The sequence below is a fragment of the Bubalus bubalis genome, chromosome 17 (assembly GCF_019923935.1).
Source record: "Bubalus bubalis isolate 160015118507 breed Murrah chromosome 17, NDDB_SH_1, whole genome shotgun sequence".
Taxonomy (NCBI): Eukaryota; Metazoa; Chordata; class Mammalia; order Artiodactyla; family Bovidae; genus Bubalus; species Bubalus bubalis.
The window spans coordinates 27,893,912-27,919,075 of NC_059173.1; the positions used below are offsets into that span (position 1 = coordinate 27,893,912).

General features: G+C 59.3%; 1 protein-coding gene across 38 annotated transcripts in view; it reads left to right on the forward strand.

Moving 5' to 3' along the window:
- Positions 1-25,164, forward strand: part of FBRSL1 (fibrosin like 1) — an 84,074-nt gene that overhangs the window by 15,102 nt on the left and 43,808 nt on the right. For 36 of the 38 annotated variants that reach the window (XM_025267871.2, XM_044930320.1, XM_025267882.2 and 33 more), the window contains exons 2-4: positions 974-1,174; positions 17,885-17,989; positions 20,187-20,222. In XM_025267871.2, the coding sequence (XP_025123656.2) occupies positions 974-1,174; positions 17,885-17,989; positions 20,187-20,222 (342 nt within the window). Of the gene's footprint in view, positions 1-973; positions 1,175-2,020; positions 4,714-17,884; positions 17,990-20,186; positions 20,223-25,164 lie in introns of those variants that run through there. The other 2 variants (XM_025267863.2, XM_044930324.1) reach the window with 2 other exon arrangements.

Consider the following 25,164-nt stretch of genomic DNA (forward strand, 5'->3'; position numbering starts at 1 on the left):
GCCTCCAGCTTCCCTGTGGATGCCAGGTCCTCCTGGGTTCTGGGCACATGGGCAGGGCTGTGTGTGTTGGGGAGTGGGGGAGCGGGGCATCCAGACCTCTGCATAGTTGGAGCTGTGCAGGCAGTGCAGAGGCTTGATGGGATGGGAGACCACATTGTCGTTGTCAGCATCAGGGTAACACATGCTTGTTAAACACGCACTGTGCGTCAGGCTCAGCTCTGGACGCTGGGTACAGCTGTGAGCAGGGCTGGCCCACATCTCTGCTCTAGGGCTGGATCTGGGGTTGCTGAAGCCCTGCACACCTGGCTGAGATGGAGACTGCTTTCCCAGGACGGTTCCCATCCGGTCAGGATGCCAAGCTGCAGGGGATTTGGGCTGGTAGACCCACAGGTGGCTCAGGACCAGAGGAGGAGGCAGCTGGAGTTGCACCATCTCTGCCTTTGGCCAGCTACTGTGCTAATGGCCCTCAGCCCAGGGCTCACCCTGGTCTCAGACTGGGAATCTGAGGGCCACTCCCAGGACGGGCCATGTCTCACAGAGGCCAGCACAGCCACCAGTCTCAGTGCCTGCTTCCTGTGAGCTTGGTTGAGACGTCACACTGGGCCAAGGATCAGGGCACCCTGTTACTGGCTGGGCTTCTTGGGAAATACCCCAGTCATCCTCCCCAAACTCCTAGTCCTGACAGGCCCGCCCATACTCATCTGACCCATCTGTGCACTACCCGTCCCTTCATCTCCCTTCACTCCCCTCACGCGGCCCTCCCAGGGTGGGAGGCTTCTTTGTAAGCTTAGAGTGGTAGGCTGACAGCCCGCTGTGGAGCGCGGCGTGGGCTGCGGCCCCTCAGGTGGGCACTGGCACATGCACAGGGCCCCACCTTTGGCACAGCATAGTCTCTCATGGTGCCACAGGTGGGATAGCTAACACTCCATGTGTCACCACCGATTAACTGGCTTTGTTCCTCCTCACCCCACAGAAGGACATGGCCCTGAAGCCACACGAGCGGAAGGAGAAGTGGGAACGTCGCCTTGTCAAGAAGCCTCGGGAGGCAGAAAACTGCCCATCTGCAGAGCCAAGTGAGAACGGGCGGCCCCTGGAGGCAGGCAGCTCTGAGCAGGACCTGGAGACCCCCTGTGACCGAGGGAAGAAGAAGGTCCCTCTGCAGCCCACCAAGCAGGTGAGCCCTGGGCCCCTCCCACTCAGAGCCATGGGCTCTGTGCCTTCTGCCCCTGGGCAGCCTTGGGGCCACACCAGCACCTGGACACCACCCATCGGCAGCTGGGCCTCCCTGGCAACGTGCTCCGTCGTTGTCGGGGGTGAGGTATGGGGCACACGTGGACTGGGGCCAGGGGCACCCGTCCGCCGGAAGTCTGAGGGTCCTGAATAGAGGCAAGAGGCACCTCGGGTGGGTCACAGCCAGAGAGAGGCCATGCCAGGCCAGGAACTGGGGGCGGGGGTGTCTCGGCTCAGGCGGGACAGGAGGGTGCACCGCTGATAGGCTGGCCCCGTTTCCCCATTGCGTCTGTCAGGCTCCGCCGACTACGGGGTGTCCAGCGTGTCTGTAATGCGTGGGGTCCAGGCTCATTGCTCCGTGCTCTCCATGTGCTAAACTTAGGCGAAGCGCAGTGTCTGCAAGACGGGGGGAGTCACATCACTTGTTTGGTGGTCCAGGCGCAAGGAGCAGCCCCGCTGAGAGCAGGCCCTCAGTGGGGGGTGATCCTTGCTGTCACCCAGAGCCCAGCTGGCATGGGGCAGGAAGACTGGGGCCAGGGGCTTATCTCCCAGAGCACAGGGTTCTGTCCTAGGTGTCGGCTCAGCACTGCAGCTGCTTTCCTCTCAGGGACTCACTGGTTTGCGCCTTCTGTTCAGAGAGGGGGTTCTTCTTGGTGTTTCACACTCCACTTTCAACTCCCTTGGGGATTGGAATGCTGGTGAGGGGGCAGCATGTCTCAGGGACCCGGGCTGGATGGGGGGTCTACAGACACACCTGCCCAGGTGGACACGTGCTCTTTCTTCCATGCAGGTGTGCTCCCCAGAAGGGGGGCCGCTCCCAGCCAACCACTGGGACCAGAACGGCCCGGCCCAGCGCCAGCAGCAGCTCCAGCCCAGCCAGCCCCAGGGGTCACTCCCAGCCCCGTGTCAGCGCTGCCAGCCCCGTCGGGCTTCCCCGGACCCCGGGCAGCCCTGCCAGCCCCAGCGGCCACTCCCGGGTCAGCACAGCTGGCCCCAGCGGTCACTTCTGGGCCCAAGACAGCCCTGCCAGCCCCGGCGGTCACTTCTGGGCCCAGGTCAGCCCTGCCGGCCCCAGCAGCTGCTTCCAGCCCCAGATCAGCCCTGCCGGCCCCAGCGGTCACTCCCAGCTCAGCCCCACCAGCCACGTTGGGCACTAGCCCCCAGGCAGCGCTTCCGGCGCCTGCGCTCCCTCCTGGCCCCGTGGCAGCGCTGCCGGCCCCTACGGTCCATCCTGGCCCCGTGTTACCTCTGTCGACCCCTACGGTCCATCCTGGCCCCGTGGCACCGCTGCCGGCCTCTGCGGTCCATCCTGGTCCCATGCCACGTCTGCCGGTCCCTGCTGGCCCTCTGGCACCGCTGCTGGCCCATGAGGTCGTGGGTGGGCCCGTGTTTCCGCGGCCAGCCCAGCAGGGCATCCTCAGGACAGCGGTGCTGGCCCCTTCGGTCACTGCTAGCCCAGTGCCAGCGGTGTCAGCCCCCCCAGTCGCTCCTCATGCTGCGTCCACGTCGCCGGCCCACCAGCTCACCCTCAGGCCAGTGCTGCTGCCCCCGGCGGGCATTCCTAGCCCCATGCCAGCCCCGAAGATCCCTCTTGGGCCAGCCCAGCCGCCCCCGGCGGTCACTGCTTGGTCTCAATCAGCCCCAGCAGTTAGTTGAAGCCCCAGAGCAGCCTGGCCCCCCCAAACCTTCACTGCTGGGCCCTGGACAGCCATGCCAACAAAAGCGGCCACTCATGGACCCAGAACAGCCTCACCCGCCCAAGCGGCCACTCTTGGGCCCAGAACAGCCCTGCCGACGAAAGCGGCCACTCTTGGGCCCAGAACAGCCCTGCCAGCCCCTGCGGTCACTTTTGGGCCCGTGCCAGCCCTGCAAGCCCCAGCCGTTACTCCCCTTACCTGAGCGCCCTTCACTCCTGGGGCGGCCAACTCCACCCCGCCGGCCTCTCCTGGGGCCCCCGAGCCAGCCACGGCAGTCCCTGCTGAACCTGGCGCGGGCTCATCAGCCCCAGCTCTCCCTCCTGGCCCCAGGCCAACCCTGCCAGCCCCTGAGGTCACGACGGACTCGATCTTCCACCCCTGCGGTGGCCCGCCAGGCCCCGTCCGTGAGCCCTGGAGCCTGACACCCGTTCTCCCAGAACACCCCAGGTGTGGCTCTGCTGAGCCAGGCCAAGGGCCCCCTCACCCTGCAGCCTGAGATGTGTTGTCAGACTGGTCAGAGGCCTTCTCCAAACAGGCCGGGCTGTTTGCGGTTGGAAGCTGAGGCTCAACAGAGGCGGGAGCCCCCTGCAGGGCCACCACCAATCTGAGGCCCCCCTGCGCCAGGAAGAGAGGAGAGAACCTCAGCACCTTCCCACCTTCCACAGGCTCACCCCCACTGTGCCCACTGCGTTGTGACATGCACGTCCCCAGGAGAGGGAACACAGCTACCCCCAAGGGCTCAGGCTTGGGATTGGGGGGGGCGGTCCTTCAGCATCTCTCTGTGCCTCTAAAGTGCCCACGTGTCCTTCAGTGTTGGAGTTCCATGCCCAGGTGTACTGTTCAGAGAGTGAGTTTGTGTGTGCATGTACACAGCGTGTGGTCTGCAAGTATGCGCGTGTCCATGGAGAGAGAGAGAGAGAGTGTGTGTCTGTGTGTGAGATTTTGGGAGGTGTGCCAGCTGTAGGCCTTGCTCTCCTTGAGCCCCTCTCCATCTGGCCAGTGTGCATTCCCCATGCCCCTCACCAGGCAGAATGTGGGCACAACCAGAGCCTGGCCTGGGCCCTTACTTGCCTGCCCTCTGGCAGAGGGTCACATTTGTCCAGCTCCAGGGTCCTGTGACTGTGGAGAGAGGGCCTGAAGGATGCTCAGGGCCGTCCGTGGCTGAGTGGGTCTGCTGGTGCCAAGGAGGGTCCCCTCAGGAGTCTGTTTCCACCCTGATGGCCGGGCAGTGAGGCGGAGGGCAGATTCTCCCACCCGACCCCCCAGCTTTGGACCAAGAAAGCTTGCAGGGCCCAAGGCCATTCCCAGAATGTCTGCTCCCAGCCTCCCACTTGTCCCCTACAGCTTTCTGGCTCCCCGGCTCCCCAGGACGTCCCCCGTCAAGACAGACCTCACACTACAAGGCTTTTCTCTGCCGCACCCCCACCCTGCTACCAGACCCACGTCTGCACTCAAGGGTCATCCACCCCTTGCCCCTGGAGTCCCAGCACAGGTGGGAGAGCAGTGTTGGCCACCAGGGCTCTGCTTTGTGCGCCCGTCTTACCCAGCTGTGATGGTCACTTCTAGTACTGACCTGGTTCATGGAGGCCACAGACACACACACCGCCACCCCACCCCACCCTGGTTTCCAGGCCCAAGCCTTCCTCCCTGCTTGGTCGTGAAGACCCTGACACTCCGGGGTCCTGACACCCAGAGCAGGGCCTGCAGATACCTGGTCTCCCTCCCAGAAACATGGGGCTTATTTTTCTGATTAAAGAAAATAAAAAGTGCTGTGCCATTATTTTTATAATAGCATCAGTGTTTGTAATTTAACATAGTTTGTGTCGTATGGAAAGTGATTTATTCCAACAAGTGGTTTTCTGCACATCTGGACTTGTCTCTCGTTTATTCCATTTCAGCTGAGTTGCAGGAGAGCAGCCAGGGGAGGGGGTGCCCAGGCAGGGGGGCGCCTGGCCCGGACGTGGCTCACTGTGCCACATGGTGTGGGCCTGGGGGCATCAGCTCACCGTAATGACCCTCCATGCCCTCCTGGCAGCCTACTTAATGGACCGCTCCTTCTGTCCTGTTTCTTGGAGCCCCAGCTGTGGAAGGGGTCTTTTTCTCGATGCCACTGAAGGCGCTTCTGAAATCTTGTCATTGACTCCCGCGTAGTGCCACTATCCCGTTGTTGTGCACAGAGGGTGGCAAGGCCACCCTCTCCCTCCCACTGCCCTGAACTCTTAACCCAGATGCAGTCTGAGCGTCTCTGTCTCCAGGCCCTGCGCGTGCTCTTGTCTGGGCGTGTCTCAGGCGGGCCAGGCCAGGACTGACCGTTGGTCACCGCCTTTCTAGGCCTTTGTGCTCTGGGAATGTTGGCTGCAGTACATGGGTGCCACTTAGTTGGGGAAACACAGCTCTTGGGGGCAGCATCTATGATGGCAGGAGAGGGGCGGGGAAGAGGGCTGAGCCCACCCCGCTGTGGGTGAACTCCTTGGTGAGTTGGGGTGGGGCTGTTCCTTGTGTGATCACTGCTGAAGAAAGGACTTGGGTTCCATCTGGAGTTAGCAGGGCTATTTAACCCCAACATGACTGTGGCCACGGCTGGCCTCAGGTCAAAGTGCCAGGACCCTGAGGGATGTGCACTTGGGCGAGGCATCCATTGGCCATAGAGGGGACTGGATCACATGCGTCGTGTCCTAGGGGACCCATGTTGCCATGAAAAAATACAGGTGGTCCAGTGTGACCAGATCAGTGTTTCTGAGAACAACAGGAAACCTGGGTTTTTCTATGGATTCAGTGGGTTTTTTCAAACATTGGTGGCTAATTCTAATTTGATGACTCCCCTTGCTGGCCAGAGGACACAGCTGTGTGGGCTTTGCATGGCCTGGTGGCAGAGGTTTGGGCCTTGGCAATTGTCTTGGCCCTGAAGCCAAGGGTGTGCGATGTGGCCCACCTCGTTGTGGGGAGACTGGGGCAGCCTGGCCCGACGGGCAGAGTTGGAGTCTTTGGAGGGGGGTATGCCTTGGGGGTCTAGGGTAGGCCCTGTGCTGCCCCAGGGAGCCCTTGGATGGAGACTGGAGCCTGGGTACAGTGCTCTTCTGGGGCCTTTCTGGACCCTGCGGCCCACCTCCTCTTCTACAGACTGGGCCATGGGGAGGGGACATGTGCCTTCTGTACAGGAGCCCCTGATGCGACGCCTGGTCACTATTAATCCTTTGCTGTGTGATGGCTGTTGTGGTTTTACTGTCAGGTTGAGTAAGGGGTGACCAGGTGGTCCGTCCAAAAGCAACACAGAGATGAAACCTACCTACTAAACAAGACCCCTTGGGATCCACCCAGTGGGTGGGGAGGGCCATGAGCACGGGTGACCCCCATGAGTCCGCAGGTTCCCAGCCCTTTAAGGGGATCGCACGCCACCTTCAGCGTCCACCTGGGACACCTGTCCAGGCTGGCGGTTTCCTGGGGGAGATTGCTTGTCGGCTGCCATGCACAGGGCTTCCCTGCGTGTGTGTGCACAGCTGTCTTGAGCACAGAGGTGCTCCCCAGGTGAGCGCCTAGTCACTCCCCATGAGTTCTGCTCCTTCACGTGGGGGACACCCTGGGGAGGATGGGCCCCTGGACCAGCCACTCAACTGCACCAGGACTTTGTCAGCACCTAAGGCGCCAGGCACACAATGCGTCTTGACCAAGGCAGATCACCCCTGCCCCAGGGAGCCTCTGATGGGGCAGACATGGAATGTGACGCAGTCCCTTAATGTATTAGAAGAGCCAGGCCTACATCTGTGTGTAGAGACACTTGGCTGGACAGGGAAGCTGGTGGCCCTCTTTCTCCAGCCAGAGGCTGCACTGACCACAGAACATCCTTAGCAGTTTACCAGGTCGGGAGCTGGGGCGTCTGAGGAAGATGATGTCTGTGTCCAGCCACCTGCTTCTGCCTGGGGGGCTGGACATGAAGCCTGTCCTGGGGGTGGGACTAGAGGGCTTGAGACTGAGAGGGGTGCCACCCAAACTCCTGAAGGGGTCCCAGGGGCCTTGTTTAAAAGGCAGGTTCTGACCCTGCAGAAGCTTAGAGTGGCTCTCTTTGCTGGGACTATGATGGGAGCCACATTAAAAACATAAAGAGTCAAAATTAGCCCTAACATATTTTAACTCTGTATACCATCAGCACTGTGTATCCACATGCAGGGGGCTGACTAGGGCTGCATCATTTTATATAAAGGACTTGAGCATCCATGGAGTTCTGGTATCTGTAGGGGGCTCCTGGGGGGCTTCCCCAATGGCTCAGCAGTAAAGAATGTGCCTGGAATCAACCTCCCATGGACACCGAGGGACAACTATATTCTAAATAGTATCATTTCAATATGTAGTCAGTGTGAAAATTAACAGTGGGATATTCTACTTAATTTTTGTACCACGTATCTTCCTCATGCAGCCCTTCTCAGTTGGCCTCAGACTGGTCCAGTGTGGTTCAGAGGCAGAAAGGTGTCTTTCCCAAGTTTACTGTCTCCTCATACTTGCCACTCTTGTTGGTTTTCTCATTCTCGCCCTCAGCCAGCCCTTGGTTTGAACCCCCACCACTAGGCAGCAAAGCCAAGCACCTGTCAGCCTAAAACCTCCCATGTGAGCATCAGGTCCGTGTATCCAGGGCCAATACCCTCCACCCCAGAAGCCACAGCCCCCTCACTGATTGAGAACGAGCCAGAACACAGCTCCAAACCTTCCTTCACCTCAGTGGGGAGCTTGACTTCTGCCCCAGGGATCGGGCCAGGAACAGGGAGCCATCTTCCACTGCTCACTTCCCCACCCAGGCCTGCCCTTTGCTTCCACCTCCTAACTCTCTTTCTGAACAGGATTTCATTAGAAAATTAAAGTGGAAATAAGAATTCATCATACAGAATGCATCTCATAGGGTACAGCCAAAGCAGTGTTCAGAGTAAGACCTCTAGCTTCGGTGCTCATGTTGGAAAAGAAGATGAGTTCAAGATGAGTGACCTGAAGAACCTACAAGAGCGGAGTGTCATATAGAAGAAAGGGAGGAATCCGAATGAGAGTGTAATTAATGAGCAAGAAAGCAAGCAATAGGAAAAGTGAACAAAATCGAAAACTGTTTCCTGGAAAGCATCAACAAAATTGAGAACTCCCCTGTACTTAGATTGATCAAGCGAAAAGGAACACAGATTACCAGTGTTAGGAACTAAAATGGAAATACCACTGCAGGTGCTACAGACATTGAAAGAATGGGGCATAAGCAATTTTATCCCAGTAATTGAACACCTTAGCTGAAATGAACAAAGTTTTTGAAAAATACAACTTACCAAAACTGACTTAGGATGAAATTTCCCGTCATTGCCTCGTTGAGTCGTGTCCGACTCTTTGCGACCCCATGAACTGTAGCCCACCAGGCTCCTCTGTCCTACACTGTCTCCCAGAGTTTGCTCAAATTCATGTCCATTTGATGCTGCCTAACCATCTCATCCTCTGCCATCCCCCTCCTCCTATCTTCAGTCTTTCCCAGCATCAGGGTCTTTTCCCATGAGTCGGCTCTTCACGTTAGGTGGTCAAAGTATTGGAGCTTCAGCATCAGTCCTTCGAACGAATATTCAGGGTTGATTTCCTTTAGGATTGACTGGTTTGATCTCCTTGCTCTTCAAGGGACTCTCAAGAGTCTTTTCCAGCACCACAGTTCGAAAGCATCAGTTCTTCAGTGCTCAGCCTTCTTTGTGTTACAACTCTCACATCCATACATGACTAGTGGAAAACTAGTTTTGATTATATGGACCTTTGTTGACAAAGTGATGTCTCTGCTTTTTAATCCAGTCTAGGTTTGTCATAGCTTTTCTTCCAAGGAGCAAGCGTCTTTCAATTTCATGGCTGCAATCACCATCCACAGTGATTTTGGAGCCCAAGAAAATAAAATCTCTGCTTCCACTTTTTTCCATTCTATTTGCCATGAAGTGATGGGACTGGATGCCATGATCTTGGTTTTTTGAACATTGAGTTTCAAGCCACTCTCCTCTTTCACTCTCATCAAGAGGCTCGTTAGTTCCTCTTCACTTTCTTCCATTAGACTGGTATCATCTGCATATCTGAGGTTGTTGATATTTCTCCCAGCGATCTTCCTTCCAGCTTGTGATTCATCAAGCCTGGCATTTCCCATGATGTACTCTGCATAGAAGTTAAATAAGCAGAGAGACAATATACAGCCTTATCATACTCTTTACCACTGAGCCACCAGGGAAGCCCTAAGATGAAATAGATGATCTGAATAGTCATGTGTCTGTTAAATTGACTTTGTAAACTGGATGTCCATGTCTACCCCTCACTGCTAGCCTACCACCTCTTACCAGCAAAGAAAAGCTGACCTTTCACAGCCGGCCCAGGCACTGTCGCCAGTGACCATACCTGTGAGGCAGGATATTGCTAGTACCATTTTTCAGAGGAGGATACTGAAGCCAAAGAAATAAAGCATCTGAGTAACTTGTCCGAGACAGGCAGGGAAAGTGATGGAGCCAGGGTTCAAACCAGGTGGCTCAGCTCCAGAATGTGTGCCCTTGACCCTGACCTTTGCCTGGAAGACAGCCAGCACCAGTTTTCCTGCCCATCTGCAAGTGGTGAGGTTCCTCTAAAGGGCCCATTTGAGCACGCCCTCCCCTTGCTGAAAGCACCCTGGAAGTTCCCCTCCACCCTCAGGAAGTCTTGGTTCCTGGACGTGCCCCACAAGGGCCTTTGTGGTCTGAGTTCTCCCTCCTCCCCGACCTGCCTGCCTTCCGCCCCTCGCCTGCTCCCATGCCCCTTTTTTGGGCACACCCCTCTGCGGTGTGGGGATTGCCCATTTCTTATCTGCACCCCCGAGCAGGCCTGATAACCCCAAGCCTGGCAGAGGGCTGGGCCCCAGACGCTTAGTCAACACAGGGAGTGAGACAGAGCGGGGCAGAGTTCTGGATGCGATCCACATGGCCTGTCGTGCTCCTCACCATCACATTGGTCTGCGGGGTCCATATTTGCCAGTGTAGGGGTTTTCTAATCACAGGTTTTCATACTGGCTTGGTAGAGTCCTTCCAGAATATTCCCTCGCCCTCTGGAAGATGAACCTCGTGGTGGGTAAACCCCTCGGTGCCTCAGTGTTCTCATCTATACAGTGGGACAGGCACTCCCTCAGAGTTTTGTGTGGGTCAGTTAAAGTTCGAACCACGCTGGGTCCTAGCTAGCCGCTACAGTGCCTGGCTCCCATTAACGCAGACGGTTTCTCCCACTTCCCTCTCTTCTGAGGCCTGGGCTGCAGCCTGGGGGGTGGCCGAGGTGGGCTTCCCTGGGACGCTCTGCATCCTCACCCCACCTCATCGTGAGGTCATCGTTGGCTCTGGTGGCCCCCGGCAAGTGCTCCTCCTTTCTGGGCCTGTCTACTCATCTGTAAAGTGGAGCTGTCGATACTGCACGCGTCTCGGGTCGTAGAGATGAAAAGCTGAGTTGACGTGCACAGTTCCTGCGAGATATGCCATTGTTACCGCAGTTACTGCTTTATCATTATCCCTCATAGAATGGTTTCTCCTGCTTCCTGGGCACGGCCTGGACAGGCGAGTCTCGTCTCCGGCCTCCTTGGCGGGCTCACCTGGTCCCCTTGAGGGCAGCCATCCTGGCAGGACCCATGGGCAGAGTGCTTGGCCATTCCCCGGCTTTGGCGCAGCCAGACCCCCACTCCAGATGTGGCCCTCACAGAAACCTAACATGGGGGACTTGCTGGGGGGCCCTGTTGGGAGAAGGGTAGAGGGGAGTGGATGCCGAGGGCATGGCCCATTTGGTGTATACTTCTTTGGGCTTTGTTGTTGGTCCCTGTCTGGGCTCGGTGACTAAGACACCTGCTGGAATTCCAGACGTGACACGAGTGGTGGGGGGATTGGGGTGACAACAGACCTGCCTGGAAACGAAAATAGGGTTGCTTTAGACCAGCGGATCGGGGAGGCCTCGCCTAGGAGGTGACCCACCTTGAGGCCTGAGGACAGCTGGCAAGGAGTGAGCTGACAGAACCCTGGGGCGGGGATGGCGTGGGGCCTAGGTGAGCGTGGCCACCACTCACTCACAGAGGGGCCACTGGGGGTTTTAGGCTGTGCAGTGACTTGAGCTGAGGTATGTTTTCCAAAGCTCGCACTGGAGGGGGCCTGGGCAGCTGCAGGGAGGTGCTTGTGGCTTGAATCAGCTGGACAGGTGGGGACAGCAGTGGCGCAAGCTGAGTGGCTCAGCTAGAGAGTAGAGGCCAGATGGAGCCCAGAGTCCACTGGCCTGACTGAGGGGCAGGACCTGGTGCACTGCCCCTGCCCCTCAGCCACAGGGACCACACTCGGGCACAGGCAGGGTGTCATGTCACTCACATGGCACTTGCTCACGTACAGCTCGTGTCCCCAGAGCCTGCTGGCCGTGTGTCTCCTTGGGTTGTGGCCTCAGCTCAGCCAGTGGCCTCTGTACAGCGTGTTGTGCGTCTCCATGCTTCACTCACCCAGCTGGCCACGTGGCCGAATCCCGGGGGAAGGATGTGGAGCAGTGGGAGGGGAGGGCCAGCCTCCGAGGGCAGCAGCTTGCTTCCTCACCCTGTGCTGGCTGTGGGACCCTTCCTCATTGTGCCAGGCCCCTGCCAGGTAGTGGGAACAAAGGACAGCCCCTACCTACTGGGCACTTGCCGTCCAGTGACCCTGCTTCACTCAGGGACACCTGGGGCCATGGGAGCCTGAGGGGCCTCACCCGGCCTGATTGTCACAGGAGTGGAGTGAGCATCGGAAAGGATTCCTGGGAGAAGTGGGGCCTATAGCCACGGTCACCTTACAGTGGACCCCATCCTTCTGGAGCCTCCACCTGGAGTCACAGCCCTGAGAACTCTCACCCTCCGGTCCCGAGGCAGCTGCAGTACCACACTTCACCAGCAGGTGCTGCTGTCGGTCGGGGGACGCTGGTCTGCAGTGCTGTGCTTGGGGTACCATCCTCCACACTGACCTGGAGCGGTGCACTGCGAGTAAGCAAAGGAGAGGCCATGCAGGTGGCCTCGTTGGGTGGGGAGGGGGCCCTGGCCTTCCTTGCACACCCCAGCATCTCACCTGACCACCAGCCCCCTCATGAGTGTGTTTGCATGGTCTGTGTAAAGGTTCCCCTTCCTGGGCCAGCCGTGCTCTGTGGCCTTCTTCCAAAACCCAGGTTCCGCGCAGAGCTGGAGGCAGAGCACAGGCCTGGGGCTCAGGGTGGGGCTCTGTTGAACAGAGTAAAGTACGGGCTGTCCTCACGGCTGTCATGTGCTGGGGAGGGAGGTGGCGTGTGTGAGGTGGGGCGGGGGTGCAGGTTCAGTGGGGTCATGAGGTCCCACTGAGCATCAGGGAATGTTGGTGGACAGAGCAAGGGACTTCCTGGTCAGAGCCTCATTTATAGCCCTGGGGCATTGAGGTACCAGGGTGACAGAGAGGCCAGGGTCCGGGGCACCCGAAGGGGAAGGGGGCCCCCATCCCCAGGACGGGCGGGGCCTCGGGCCCTGCTTCAGTTGGGGCTTCGGGTAGACAGAACAGCCTCTCACTTTGGAGCCCGTAGAACACACTGGACACCAGGGATCAGCTGGAATGAGCAGGGACCAGAGTGGGGGCAAGAAGACTAACACGGTTCTCATGGATGAACACAGCTCATCCTCCCAGTCCAGCCAGCAGGGGCCCAGTCAGGGCCATGTGACCTATGGCTGCCCACTCACCCTTGGGGTGCGCTGAGGAGTCACCTGGGGGGCCCAGGAAGGTCTCTGAGAACCAGACCCACAATGTTTGACCCCTGAGGAGGCCCAGTGGTTTTAAAGCACCCCAGTGGGGGCATTATTTGTGCAGGAGTCCCTGAAATAAGATTGGGGTGAAGGGGGAGGGGTCTCTGCCACAGGCCTGGGGTTGCCATGTGGCCCTGGGGCTGGGACGCCAGGCGTGTGCATGTGCGTGCGTGAGTGTGTGTGTGTGAGTGAGTGGACATGGAATAGGGTGCCTTGGCCATCGGGAGCCTGTGCTCGGTCTCTGTAGGGGTGTCGTGAGGGGAGTCTCCTGACTCCCTTCTCACCGGGACAGCGGGCTGGCTGGCTGGGGGCTGAGGGGCGGGTGCTGATGCTTAGTGGGTGCCTGACCCTCGCGTCACCCTACCAGGCCACGTCCTCCCGCTGGTTTGAAGGAGACCGTGGGTGGCCTCAGCCACAGCCGCCTTCTCAGGGTTCCCCAGGGTCTGCAGCCAGGCCATCCCCGCCCCTTCCGCTCCCAGGCCTGTAGGTGTGGAGGCTAAGTGGGCCTCTCCTCATGCTGGAGGCCAGTGCAGACTAGCCGTGGGTCAGAGGGCACCTCCCACCCCTGGGCTGGGCTGGTGGTGTTGGGGCGGAGGTGGGAGAGGCATGGGGCAGAGCCCAGAGCTCCTGAGAAGGTGTGTGTGTGCTCGTGTGCATTCCTGAGAGCTCCATGGGATGACACTTGTCTGGGGGTGAAGCCATCTGGTGGGGCATGATCTCCTGCAGGGACCGCCATGTATGGCTGTTCAGGTTGCGTGCTGCACAACTCTAGGGCCACCACTCCCACTCTCGCCATGGATGGATGGCATGTGCATCTGCAGGTGTGCAGCAGTTGAGCATGCTGCGCAGGGCGCCTCCGCTCCATCTGCGCGGCAGGACTCTAAGGGTGGGGGGAGCCTCTGCATCTTGCTTCAGACGTGGGTCTCGGTAACCCACGTGGGTCTCATGGTGAACGCAGAGATCATCGGGCAGATATCAGGAGCAGGCAGGCGCTGTGTTGGGATGTGGGCAGAAGAGGCCTTGTTGAGTGCCTGCGGGGCAGGGACTCCTGGTGCTCCTTTGTTTCTGTGTCCTGGTGGGAGCTGGTCTATGAAGGGTCAGGAGTCCCAGTGAGTCTTCTCGCTGCTGGAGTGAGGGATTCTGGGGCCCCCGAATCAGCCCTGGGGTGTCTCGGGAGTTTCCTGTCCCCCATAGGGGAAAGGCACCTGGTGGCATAGCCTGGGGACACTGCCAGGTCCCACCTCTTGGACCCTTTCCCAGCCACGCCTCCTGGACTTACTGACACTGCGCACACCCTGTGGGTCTGAGCTCAAGTGGAACCACATGCTGCCTGTTTGTGGCCCAGGGCACTTGGCAGCCCGCCTGGGAGGCGACACTTCCTCCTGGAATTGCTGCAGAACCTGGTTAGGGAGTTGCCTTGCCCAGGAAGGGTAACAGGAAAGGGTTCCCTGTCACTGCCAGAAAGCCAGGGCCCCAGGTACTCCCGGGGTGCCTCAGTCTGAGGGTAGTGCCCCTCACCTTGCTGCTCCAATGGCAGTGCCCCAGCCATGCTGATCTAAGGGGGGGTCCTCTCCCTGCCCTTCTGGGGGCTGTGTCCTGACCCTGCCTGGTGGAGAGCAAGGCCCTATTTCCATATTTCCACCAGTCTCAAGGGGAGTCCTGCCCCCGCCAGTCTGAGGAAATGTTTTTGTGGTATGCCGCCTTGCACGAGCCAACTGTTACGTGTTCAGGAATTTTGCACAACTTGCAGAAACTGCCGGTGCTTATTAGGGCTCTCCTCTTCCCCAGGGAGCCTCGTTGCTCCGGCATTGCCATCCCCCGACCCTTCCCAATAGCCTCGTGTCCGGCCTCATCACCTTTCAGAAGCGTCACCTTCTCAGTGAGGCCCCTCCCTGGCGACCCCTTCTTTGCTCTTCTCTGCTATTGTCCTTCCAGAGCACCTGTGGCCGTCTGCCGACCACATGCTCCATGTGCTGGCCTCTCTGTAGGCTTCATGAGGGTGGGGACTTGGGTCTGTTTATGTTCATTGCCCAGAATAGGGCCGGTTCATAGGCAGGCACTCAGTAAGCCTTGGATGGGTAGGTGGATGATGGGTGGTGAGTGGATGGGAAGATGGATAGGTGGATGGATGGATGAATGGATGGATGGTGGGCAGATGGGTGGTTAAGTGAACAAGTAGATGGGTAGAAGGGTGGATGGATGGATAAAGGATGAATGGGTGGATAAAGGATGGATGGATGGATAAAGGATGGTTGGGTGGGCATAGGGATAGACCACAATGCCCAGGGGTGGGCCCAGGCACGGGCTCCCAGCTGCCCTCCTGGGACAATCAGGGCCCAGATCAGAATCTGATCTCTCCAGCTAGAAGTGGAGGCATGGCATCCCTGGCCTTCTGGCATAGCTAGCCAGCAGCATTTCTGAGCCAGTAGGAGGCGACTGGGGCTACAGGACAGCCAGAGTCCAGCTTGGGGCTGGCCAAGGAAGAGAAGGTGACCAGCCATCCCAGTGCGTCCAGGGTTGGGATGGTTCCCAGGGCACAGTACTGAGTTTTATGGGATTTTCTGGGAAACGGGGCTTTCAGAGCTGAAACCCACTGCCTGAGGAGGATGACAGACCCCAGCCTGTCCTCCCCTTGTGGGGCATCACCGAAGATTCAAGATAAGGAATCCTCTCTGGGGTCCAGCTGAGAGAGGAGACCACTTGTGTGACTGAATGAAGTGGAATGTGGTATCCTCCCTTCTCACCTTTCAGCTGTGTGGGGTTATTCTTCAGCCCCCGCTTCCCCTCCCCCTTTGCCGGGCGTCCTTGTACAGGGAGCAGTCTGCACAACTGCGCCAGGCCTGTTCTGTCCTGGCAGTGTCTCTGGGTCCAGCCTTCTTCATGGGCAGGGACCCTGCTCTGAGCCCAACCTGAAATACTGTCCCCCAACAGTGAGGGTGGGTTCATGGGGGTGATTACTGAAGGTCAAAGCCAAGAGTCCCAACTAGAGCCTTACCAGGATCCTCCAGAGGACCTGATGACACAGTGAGTCTGTAGTGGGGCCCGGAAGTGCTCATTTGTATTCCTGCCAAGCTCCCAGGTGCTGATGCTGCATGTCCAGGGACCCCACTTTGAAAACCACTGGATGAGGGCATTTGTTTTCTTGCAGAGGCTCCTTGCCAGCAAGGCAGTGAGGAAGTTCCCCTGAACCCCATATTCACTCCTTTTGGGGAGACCTGTCATGGAGTCCAGAGGCAAGAAAGACCTGTCTCCAGCTGGTGACGGCAGTGACACCTGCTGGCTTATTGGTGCTAGAGAGGGTTCAGGCTCACAAACAGAACGTCTTACCCCATAGAGCCTGTGAAGGGCCCTGTCAACACCCCCACTTTACAGATGAGGAAACTGAGGCTCAAGGACAGTCAGAGAGCCAGCACTGGCCCAGGGTCTGCGCATTCACCACTCAGCTATGCAGGATGGAGCCTGTGAGGCCGGGGACCCGTGGGCTCACAATGGGGAGGTTTCGCCTGGGGTGAGACTGGGGCCCCTCCCTGGGCCTGCCATAGGATGGGAGGGTAGTCCTGAGGGCTGGGCATCCCCCTCGCTGTTCCTGCTTCCCCAAAAGGGGGCCCTCCCCTGGGTCCTTGTACTCAGGCCTGGGCTGTGGATTATGTTTCGTGATGATGCTCTGCTAGCCACACCGTGCAGGGAGGGGCCTGTGGCTATGGGAGCTTGGACCCCATCTAGGGCTTAGGTTGGCCCTGGAGAGCAGAGGCTCTGAGGGGCAGCCTCGAGAGAGCGAGCCCACCATTGGGTCCACAGGAAGAAGGGCTCAGGCCTTGAGGGGGTTTCCTGGGGACTTGAGAATATTCCAGAGCACAGCTGGTGCACCTGACTTTCCACCCTAGCTGAGGTCTCCGGAGCTGAAGGATGCTTATGACAAAATGCCTGGATGCAAAGGACTGGGCCTCCCTGCCCCTGGTTGTGGCGCAGGTTCTGAGCACGCCTGAGCTCTGAGAGCATATGCGCTGGGCGGGGAGGCCTGGGGGGTGGACAGGAGGCCACACGCTGCCCCGCAGGCAAGTCGGCAGCGCCTGGAGCAGGGGTCATTGGGTGCTAGGCAGTGTGCTGGCTGGGAGCTGTGGCCTCTGTTGCTAGGAAACCTCTGACATACAGCCCAAATAGTCGGTTTGGGCTGTTGGTGCACGTCCAGACAAAACTGTGGGAATGTTCCAGAACCAAGAAGCTGGAGCCACCTGGAGGTGGTGGGTCAGCCGAGCTCTGTGGGTCCTGCCAGAGAGTCCAGGAGGGCAGCTGGGAGCTAACAAGACCTGGATGGATGCTGGCATGATTGGGATGGTGACTTCCTGGGCCCAGAGGTCAAGGGTCAGGGGCTGTGATGGATGTTCCTACCCTGCAGCTTGGTGAGGTTTGAAACTATTTCCAAGTAAAAAGAACGCAGGCAGGTTTCTGGGCACTTTCCACATTGTCACTTAACCTCCCTAGTGGTTAATCAACTCCCTCCTTGATTTCCTCCTCTGTAAAGTGGGCACAGAGCGGCCAACCAGGGCTTTTGTGTGAGGAGCAAGGAGCTGAGGGCCTACCAGGTCTACAGAGAGTCCGGCAGATACTTGACCCAGCAGCAGCTCTTCCAGTGGGTACTACGTGCTTCATTCTGCAGATGACAGAACTGAGGCACAGAGAGGTTGAGTAATGACCCTAGGACACGCAGAGGGGAGTGGCTGGTCCACACCCAACTCTGCAGACCTTACAGCCCTGATGTGGGTTGTGCTGAGGACTGAAGGGGGCCCAGGAGTGGTGCACCTGCAGGGAGCAGAGGTGAATTGCCGCAGGCAGGCCTGTCTTGACACCTGATCATGGGCCCCTGGTGGAGTGGGAAAGGCCGGGGCCTCCCACTGGCCTGCTCCCCATCCAGGAGTCTTTAGTTGCCAGCCGGCCAGAGGAAAGGACAGAGCTGACAGTAGTTTAGACTGTTGAGTGCTCATCCTTTGCTCTCTGGGCTCTTCTTTCCTGTTCTGGGTAGGAATGGGAAGTACTTACTGGGTTGTCAGTGGTTGGCTGTGCCCTGCCGCCCCCCTCCCCGGGTTTCAGCCCAGAGGGACCGGGTGGGGTGGGGGAGGAGCCTGAGCCAGGCTGTGCCCCAGCCCCACCCTGCAGGGTGTGTGTGCTGAGCCCGTCTCTCATCTCTCCCTGTCCCCAGATGAAGGTCGCAGTGTCCAGAGGGGGCGACCACAACAGTGACGGCGACAGCTTCCGAGAAGCCACCAGCTCCCGGAGGAGCAGTTCTCGGGACCAACTCAGTGATGTGAGTACCCCAGCTGCTCGCGGGAACACTTCCGAGTCCCTGGGGTGACTGCCCGGCCAGCCTCCAACCTTCAGCGGACACTGCAAGCCGTTTGCTTAGGGGCCCAGAGTCTCAATCCAGGGTTTTGTGCTCACAATTAGCATTTGCCTTCTTTAAAACATAACTGTCTACTAATTGGGGCTTCCCCATTAGGAGGGATTTAAATGAGGACCAACCGTTAGGCACGGGCAGGGGTGAGTGGAGGTGACCATGCTGGGGTGCAGTCCCTATGTCCAGCTGGGGGTAGGCTCGGGGTCGGTGCCCAGCTGGCGGTGGGCAGGGCTGTGGATGCCAAACAGCTCCCACAGATGTATCTAAAGAAGGGTGGAGGCAGGGGGTGCGTTTCTGGCCCGCTGAGCTGCAAACACTCCTGCCTGCCCAGGCAGACCCTTCTGTCTGCTCTAGCTGGCAGCAGCACGGGGCATCCAGCAGTCTAGGTCTCTGCCACTGGGGGCCACACGGAGGGGAGGGTGCCCCTCTGAGGCACAAGCTGGCCCTGGGTCTGGGGACGCCTTTCGATGTGTCCTGTCTAAAAGGTCCTTGAGCTCAGGTCCCAGGGGGCGGGGGAGGGGGGTCTTAGGACCCAGTTTAGGGATGACCCAGGCAACACATGAGGGCACCCACTGGGACGTGGCCAGCAATGGGGGTGCAGGGTATTCCTCCAGGGCTGCTGGGTCTCCCTAGACCTTGGAGAAGGGGGATGGGGCAGGTATTGCAAGGGCAGGGAGTGGGGGTTGAGGGGCCTTGGGCGATGAGGACTCAGGCGGAAGAGCCCCCCGTGGGAGGCAGCGCTCCTGGAAGAGGCCTTTGTCTTCTTGACCCCCAGCTGCAGGAGTGGCGGCCTAACGGAGATGGGTTTTCTGCAGGGCTAAATGGAACGAGTCGTCTCTCATTATCATTTAAATGGGGGCTGGGGGAGGGCCGGCGCGGGAGGCCAGGAGGGGGGCCTAATTGCCCGGCTCCGATCTTGTTGCCGCAAGATAGGAAAATAGGCTGGTAATTGTCTGGGGCCGCGGGGGCTGCCCTAGTTTGAACTCCTCTAATTGCTGGCCAGGATGGGAGCAGGCGGATTGTAGGCACAGCACAGGCGGCGTGAGTGTGCAAGCTTGGGGGCAATTATGGCACCAAACCCCCCCACCCCCAGTGGCAGGGCTTGGGGCCTGAGCTACCCCAGGGGGTGAGGGACCCACACACACACACACACACACACACACACACACACACACACACACACACACACACACACACACACACTGGGGTGAGCTTGGCCTGGCAGACCCCCAGGAACTGGCCTGGGGCCTGGCCAGGGTCTGCCTGGGGAGGGGAGGGGTCCCCTGGCCCCAGCTGAGCTGAGCAGAGTGGTCCAGGCTGCAGTGGTCACGCATCCTCTAAGAATCTTGGCATCTGGACCTCAGTGTGGTCTGGCCCCAGGTTCGTGAGTCCCACACACCTCAGACAAGCTTGCCCTCGCCGGCCGTGTGAACATCCCCCCCCCCCCAACCCCCACCTGCTGGGTCATCACGTCCTATCTGCCTGGGCCTTGGGGCTCAACCCTGGTGACCACCGCCTGCCCTCGGGAGCTGGTGAAATGAACCTAACTGGTTTCTCCCGTCAGATCCTAAATGCCCATTTGAGCATTTGATCACCCTCACAGGACCTCTGGGGTGACTGTTGGCCTCTAGGCCACAGCTTACCCCCCACCCCCATCTGACATCTGAGACCCCTGGATTACCTGCCCAGCTCCTTCTCCAGGAAACCTTCCCAGGCTTTCCCGCTGGACCCGGTGACCCTGGGAGGCTGGTGGGTGGTGAGGGAAAAGCCGACCTGAGCACAGAGAGGGGTCAGCCCCTGGCCTAGAACCCCACGTGGAGAGGTGGGGGGCATCCTCTGGGAGGGGCTGAGCCCACCCCTGGGGAATGTGGGGGCTTTGCCGCCTCTCTGCCTGGAGACTTTGCTGGCTGGACCATACCTCCAGGTCTGGGGGTGGAAGGTTCCTCTGTGGGTCTTTGAGCCCTGCCGCATGCTGATCAGTGTGGCCCCAGCCTGGGGGGTTCCAGCAAAGACCCAGGATGGGCTCTGCCTGCTCAGGTCCTCAAGGGAGAGGGTGGCCATCTCGGGCTGCAACCGGTTCCTGACTGTCCTTCTTCCTTCCCTGCAGAGCTCGGCGCAGGCAGTCTCAGGCAGAGGTTACTCCGTAAGTCTCCCACCCTCCTTCTGCTGTCTGCTCCCCACACACTAACCCTGACCCTTGACCCACGGGAGCCCCAACTGTACTGAATGCTGCCCCCAGGCTGGAAATGGAGTTTGAACAGGATGGGGATGGGCCAGAGTGGGCAGAGATTCAGAGGGAGTGGGACTCCGGGTCCTGCCCTGCAGAGGAGTGGGCAGTGGGCTGGACACCCTGGGTCCTGTGGGGCAGCGTTTAGTGTCAGGGTTCCTGCACATGGAACAATTGCAGTGTATGCCCTCCACGCCCTGCCCCCTGCCCCCATGCCCTGACACCCTCTCCCCAGCTGTGCTTGGCCCGGCCAAAGAGGCTGGACATGGGTGTGAGGCCCCTGCTCTTAGCTGTCATCAGGAGCCCAGGGGCAGGAGGGGGGCCGGCCTGCTGCCACTTGATACTCCAGCCATGGTGGGGGCCACCCTCCCCACGACTTTATTTCATTTCCCCTTAAGTATCAGGAGGCCCGTTAATGACACCATAAAACCCAGAGCTCCATAAAAGCCGTTTCTGCAAATTTACGGCCGTTTCGGCTCATTGGAGGGCAGGGGCCTGGGCTCCGCCCGCCCCATCCTGCAGCTCCTGATTAACTACGAGTTCCAGAGTTCCAGGGTCTGACAGGCAGGCTCTCTAAATCACAGCGGCTTTTTATAGGGTGTGTAATTAACCCATTAATTCCCCGGGTGGCAGGGACAGCCGAGGGTCCCTGGCCCTCCCCTTCCCCAGCTCCGCGACCCCCAGGTCTGCCAGCCCAAGCGGCTCTGCCTTCTGCCTCAAATCCTGGGCCAGGCTGTAGCATCTTTGAGCCTTTGACCGGGGCTGCTGTACACTTCTGGGCAGTGGTCCCAGGTGCCACCCAAGGGGTGTTTTCCTGGGAAGGCCTCTGCCCTCCTCGGGCAGCCTTTGTGCTCTCATCTGTTGTTGTGGTCATGGTTGGCGGCCCCAAGCTGCTCCTTCCTCCCATGGGCCTGGGTGGTCTTGATGCGCCAACCGCTCCTGACCATGTTGACGGGGGTGGTCGGCCAGGCCTGGACAGGACCTGCATTCTGGGAGGTGCCATATGGTCCAGGTTGGCACCAGGGCAACCTGGGGCAGTGATGGGGAGAGTTGGGGGCAAGACGCAGAACGCCCACCGGCCTGCACCTGTCCTGGAGGGTTGGGAGCCCTGAGAGGCTGGGCCCAGAGATACCTCATGTGGAGCCTCCTGAGACGCCCAGGGCTGCTGGGGTCTCCCTGCCAGAGCCTCTGGGCAGCCCTCTGCTTCCAAACCACCATGTGTCATTCGTGGTCTTCTCTGCAAAATGCTACTTTGAATGTTTCCTGGAGAAGAAGTTGTAATTAACATGCCAGCTGCTTGCAGCTTAGCCCCCACTGAGGCTGCACGTGAGTGACAGATGGTGGGGGGCAGTGGCCCAGCCTGCTGCTCAGCCCTGGGGGTTCCTGAACCATGTCTGCAGACACACCGGTGTGTGTGCGCCAGGCCCTGGCGTGAGCAAGTGTGCCCGCAGGTCCCTGACGTGTGCTGGGCAGCACTGCAGGACTTGTATGGTCAACCCTGCTGGCCCTTGTGTCCAGTTGGCATGGTGGCAGCCTCCCCTGAGGCTGGAGGAGTGGGCCGGGGCCTAGAGGACCCTTGCCCAGCAGGCCGAGGCTGGGGGCTGGCAGGTCACCCTGCCGGGAGCCGGAGGATGAGGCTTGGAGGCCGGCTGGGACCCTGCCTCTAGATCCAGAGTTCACCACGGAGCCCTCTGGCACAAGGGTGACACTCAGGCTGAGGGCCCTGTTTGTGTATGACTCTCAGTGCAAGGGAAGTGTGTGTTGTGTAACCCTGTATGTTCACATGTGTCTATCTCTCCCATGTGCCCATGAGGTGGTATCTCTGTGTGGCCGTGGCAGGGCTCCACAGCTGTACCCGGAAGCATTCCATGTTTCTCTGTAGCCATTTCTGTGTGAGTCTGTGTCTTGTCCTCTCAAGAGTCTGTCTAGAGGCGCCTGTGTGTGCCTGTGGATGCAGCAGGTGTGTGTGTGTGTGTGTGCCACACTGCATGTAAGTGTCCATCTGGGAGCCTGTGTCTGGACATGGTGCCGATGTGCCTATATGTATGACTGTGGTCATGCAGTGTATGTGTGTGACCTGTGGCCATGTGGCATTATGCGTAGGTGTATATGTTTGCACACACCTTGCTGTTTATGTGTCTGCATTTAGGGCCTTAGGCTCAGGAGGAGTCACACTTGTCCTTGCCTCTCCCCACAGCATCCCCTTGCTAGGTGACACAGGGCATTTGTTGTCTGACCTGGATTATAGACCGTACTTAGAAGTTTAATTTGCCAAGATTTATCCCCAGCAAATCCCCAATTATTGCCCGTCCTCAACAATGTTATGTCCCGAAAGCTTGGCGCAACGTCCCCAGCACGCCGCCAGAGGTTCGTTAGTGCCATAAAATTAGTTAGAAAGTAATTTTCTTAATTTGACTGCTTGCAACCAAGGACACAAGGATCCATCATCTCCAGCCAAAGCAGGGGACTTGGGAGTTTCCTTTATTAAAGAGAAATGAGGACCTAGCGCCTCACAGGCAGGAGGCTGCCCTGCTCCCACCCTGTGTGTGTAGCCTGGGGACAGGGCCGAGGACCCCGGTGATCCAGTGTCCTGGCAGGTGTCCTCAGGGTGGGTGTGGTCAGGGAGGGGGCAGAGAACCCGCTGCAGCCCCCACTGTCGGGAGGGGCCTCCGCTCAGGGCTACACTCCCAGTTCACCCCGGCTTTCCCCACCAGTTCCTCCCATCCAGTCCCCTGCCCAGGCCCCTCTCTGTCACCCTCTGAAGGAAGCCTGCCCACCGCAGCCTGCGGCACCAGAATGCAGCCGGCCGCTGGCTTCCAGGCTCCTCTCCCGCCCTCACCAGCCGGATCTCAGCCCAAGCTGCCGTCCTCCCACCCTCCCTGGGCTGGGGTACAGCTCTCACCTCCAGGTCCCTCCTCCCCTCAACAAACATTTACTGAGTATCACCGCCACTGGAAGGAACCAAACAGCCAGTGTCCCTGTCCCCGGGGAGGTGGTGAGTGCTATGGAGAAGTTTGAGTAGCCTGGCAAGAAGAGCTCCCAACCCCGCCCTGATACAGGTCTGGGGAGCAGCCGGGCAAAGGCCCTGTGGTGGGAGGAGGTACCACCGTCAGGAACAGCAGGAGGGTGGGCTGGGAGATGAGGCTCTAACTGTGGGTTCCAAGCAGAGCCGCGGTGGGATCAGGAGAAGGGAGCGCCTGCCTGCACCCCAGCCAGGCAGCCTGGAGGTGGCGGGAGGCAGCTTCCACACCAGGTGCGAAGGACCCAGGGTGCTCACTAGAGTCGGGTGGGGCCCCACCTGCCAAACCGCCAGGGTAGCCCCACCCACACACACACATACACACGAGGCATAATTAGCTGATTGACTTGATTGCCTTCAGGGGATTTCTGGAAATGAATTTTGGCTTGTTGGTTGGGCTGCTGACAGCTAATTTCCCGGAGAGCCTGCTAATCTCCCATTACCTCCCCTGCAGCACCTCCCATCCCCAGTCTCAGGCAGGCACACTTTGGGCTCCTGGCACAGTTGAGTTTCATCTTTTCTCGGGGCCATGAGAGCCTAATGCAGCCTAGCACACCCCTGGCCAGTCCCTTCCCCTGGGAGCCTGGGCAGTTGGACAGAGTGGAAGCTAGCTGCTGGCGTGGCCCAGGCAAAGCTGACATGAGGGCTGGCAGGGCCCAGGCTGCTGCTGTGCCAGACAAGCAGTTGCTGAGAAAGTCTAGGAGGGGCGGGCGCTCATTTCGGAAACACCTAGACATCTGGGGGGCGGGGTCATGAAAGGCTCTTGACGTCTGGAGCTTGATGCCAGCTCATGGTCAGCGGCCTCTGTTCCCCCAACATGGGGCCTACCTCCATGGGCTGGTTGGGCTTCCTTACAGCATGGCGGCAGGTTACCAGGGTCCCGAGAGCCAGGAGGAAGCAGTAGCAGTGGTGTGGCGTGGCTTCCTGGTGCTCTGTTATCACAGCCTCCCCACCTCTGTTCATGGGGAGAGGCCGTGGACCCCTCCTGTCTGTAGGAGGTGTGTCAGCAACTCGTGAGAGGGGTACAGGTGCATGGCAGCCTGAGGTACAGGCCACCACCCGGAGCCCCTATCGGTCCTGACAGGGCCTGTCACACTCGGTGGGGCACAGCAGCTTCTACTGGGGAAGACAAGCATGCACACGTGTGTGTAACAGCTTGCAGCAGGCCTCACACATCTGCCGAGCACCTGCGGTGGCCAGGCCCTGTCCAGTGTGGTGATGGACGAGGCCAGTCAAGCTCTCACCACAACAGCAGGGCTGTGTGTCCCATGGGCTCTGAGTGCCCGTGTGTGCTGACACACGTGTGCATGCGCTGGAAATGGTAGCTGTGGCTCTTGGATCTGCACTCACCCACTGGCAGAAGGGGCACAGTCTTGCCTTCTGGGAACCGTGGGCCTGGGGCTCAGGAGGGCAGGCAGGGAGACTCCTGGGGATGGGGCACCTGGCCGGCCACATGTGGGTCACTTGCCAGCTTTGCTCCGTGAGCCAGGGGCAATTGTGGTTGAAGAGGAGGCACAGCACGTGGGGGACTCGGCTCTAGAGAGCGTCCAAGGGCAGGAAGGCTGGTGGACCTGTGCCCGGGGGCCCCTGAGCCACCTTGAGACCTGCCTGCCCCATGCCCACCCAGGAGCAGTTCAGCCGCCCTGACAGCAGAGCTTGCTCTGGCCAGCGCGGGCCTCCCCTAACCCACCCTGCACACAGCCACGTAGTGCAGGCTCCGTCTTTACGAGGCAGGTTTATGACATCCATTACCCTGCTCCTTGGGCCACTTCCGAGCAGCCGTAATTTGTACAAAAGCAATAAAAGCCCGTCAGGCTCTCCCTGGAGTTGGGAGCTGAA